Source organism: Gossypium arboreum, chromosome 7 (assembly GCF_025698485.1).
Source record: "Gossypium arboreum isolate Shixiya-1 chromosome 7, ASM2569848v2, whole genome shotgun sequence".
NCBI lineage: Eukaryota > Viridiplantae > Streptophyta > Magnoliopsida > Malvales > Malvaceae > Gossypium > Gossypium arboreum.
The window spans coordinates 31,443,119-31,445,467 of record NC_069076.1 but is presented as its reverse complement, the minus strand read 5'-3'; the positions used below and the strand labels follow the sequence as shown (position 1 = coordinate 31,445,467).

Genomic DNA, 2,349 nt, shown 5'->3' with positions numbered 1-2,349 from the left:
AACAAATATTAACAAATATTAGGCAAGCAAACACATGGCATAGCAAGCATCTATGTCTTACCTAATTTCGGGGTAAAAGTTGACAAGGGTATATGTATATGTATAAGTCTAATACGATCATGCTCAATTTTTACTTACCTTAACCTCAGAATCATGTCCAAATATGTTTGATACACAAATATTACATTTCAAGGGAAATGAAGAGTTTGGGTATCATGGGTAATTAGTAAACAAGCATCTCACTCAAAATTGAAGCAATCTCACAACACGGATAAACAAGTTCGACATGGTCGTCAAACTCATCCTTTTTACAATGACTTTCAATTTAAAAGAAAAAAAGAAGAAAAAAGTACAAAGCCTCAAGTACAACTACATTAAATTTTCTACAAGACACACACGATTATCAAACTAACAAACACCGTGCAAATTCTACAACAAAACAAACAAATAAACATTAAGTAAATAGTAAATCACCACTACAAGTTAAAAACCGTTGAAGAGAATACTGTTTAATGTCCAACACTAACTTCAGTGAATGCGGAAGTCTTCACCTTAGGCGGACGTCCCCTAGGCCTAACGGAGGCCGACATCATAGTTGTGGAGCTGGCAGCTATTCCCCCTTCGGGTCGAGCCATCTTCCTTGGCCTTCCACGTGGTTTCCCACTCCCAGAAGGCTTGGGGGACCTAAGGGGAGCATTGGGGTCCTTAGGAGGGCGGCCCCTCGGCCTTGCAGAGCTTAAAACCATACCAGGTGGCAATGGGACCTTGGGTTTTGGAGGCCTACCACGCCCACGCCTTGGTGGAGCGTTCGGATCAGCTTTCATGTAATTGTTTTTCCAAAACACAAGCTCCCCACTTTCTTTCATTATATTAAGGTGGTGAGAAAGGAGACTGGAATGGCCAGCAGGCAAATCTCCATACTTGGACTCTATGTATTTGGATATTGAGGTCTTGTTTGAACCATTCTTGTCGTTTAACGCTTCTATGGCATTAATAATTAGCTGCATGATCAAATTAAAGACGAATTATTTCTCGATTTTCAAGCAATTTTTAAGCTAGGTAGCTTAAATTTTATGCTTAAAAGTGGAGGAAAATAAGTCATGAAGTTACTATGATGTAAAATTACAAACGAAAAATAAAATCCTCATGAGATCGACAGAAACTTCTTTGATGAACATCAAAACTGCAGCCAGAAAAAATATGAAAATGAGAAACAAAAAAAAAAGGAAATATAAGTTTTCTGACAATTCTCAAGGCAAAGTGTCTTTTTAAAAAAATATATAAAAAGAAAATATCAGAATCAAATGAAAATGAAGAAATTTCTGAAAAAAAAAACTGAATTGAAGATGAGAAAATAAAAGAGAAATACTAAATCAGTAAAAAAATTACACACACACAAAATCCATGAAATTTGAGGTTGAATGAAAATGGTTTTCTTTTATATTCCATCAAAAATTACACACACACAAACTTTAAAGATCAAAATTTTGATCATCGTTAAGAAAAAAAAGAAAGGAAAAAAATTGTGAGGAGTGAAGATGTGTACCTGTGGGTAAGAAGGAAGTGAAGGCGGATTATTGACCTCTTCAGTAGCCATTAATTTTGCAAAAAGAATAGCGAAAATGAAAGAAAAAATTCCTTCAACAAAGCTTTGATCTTGAAAGGGCAGTCAGTCCCCACAAAAATCTCTCGCTTCTCTCTTCGGTTTTCAAAATTTTCTACACTGAAAACTAAAGCCGAGAGCCAACACAGCTTTAGATACTGTTTGATGATCATTTGCAAAGATGATATTTTATTTTGGATAAAAATGAACGGATGAGATTCGGTTCAGACGCTTAGAATAGGGGTTCACTTGGATCGATGATGTGGCTATATTTATTATTTCTTCTTTATTTGTAAAGGGAAATCGCTAGATTATCCATTGTCTCTCTACTCTCTAGAGTAGTCCCCATTTTGCAATTTGTCTTAAGATTTTAATTTTAAAATATAGTTGATTAATTTTCATCGAAAATATTTAGACTTGTGCTTGCATAACTCTTGGTTGTCAAAATTTTCCGTTTTACCATAAATTTTATTAAATTCATAAATTATATTATACAAAATTAAATATATTCATTAGTATAATAATTGTTTTCAAAACCGGGTTTATATTTACATCATCAAATACTTTTGTTAATTTACCGTTAAGTCAATTTCATATTTTAGTTACTTTATTGTTAAAATGTGTTTAGTTATTGACATGATATATTATAATAATAAATTTAATTCTTAATATTATTTATTTTATTAATTTAATTATAAATTTTAAAAAATTAATAAATTTAACATTTAATATTCACATATTCTAAG

General features: G+C 32.6%; 1 protein-coding gene across 1 annotated transcript; it reads right to left on the bottom strand.

The window, feature by feature from the left end:
- Positions 1-223: 223 nt before the first annotated feature.
- On the bottom strand, positions 224-1,794 carry LOC108480903 (HMG-Y-related protein A-like). The gene is made up of 2 exons (XM_017784036.2): positions 1,547-1,794; positions 224-1,001 (listed from the first exon to the last, which is right to left on the bottom strand). The coding sequence occupies exons 1-2, from the start codon at positions 1,595-1,597 to the stop codon at positions 510-512; spliced, it is 543 nt and encodes a 180-aa protein (XP_017639525.1). The 5' UTR covers positions 1,598-1,794; the 3' UTR covers positions 224-509.
- Positions 1,795-2,349: the final 555 nt, after the last annotated feature.

Coding starts and splice junctions, on each gene's coding strand:
- LOC108480903 (XM_017784036.2), bottom strand. CDS start 1,597: ATGGCTACTGAAGAGGTCAATAATCCGCCTTCACTTCCTTCTTACCCA. Junction 1,002..1,546: donor CACTTCCTTCTTACCCACAG/GTACACATCTTC, acceptor TTGATCATGCAG/CTAATTATTAATGCCATAGA.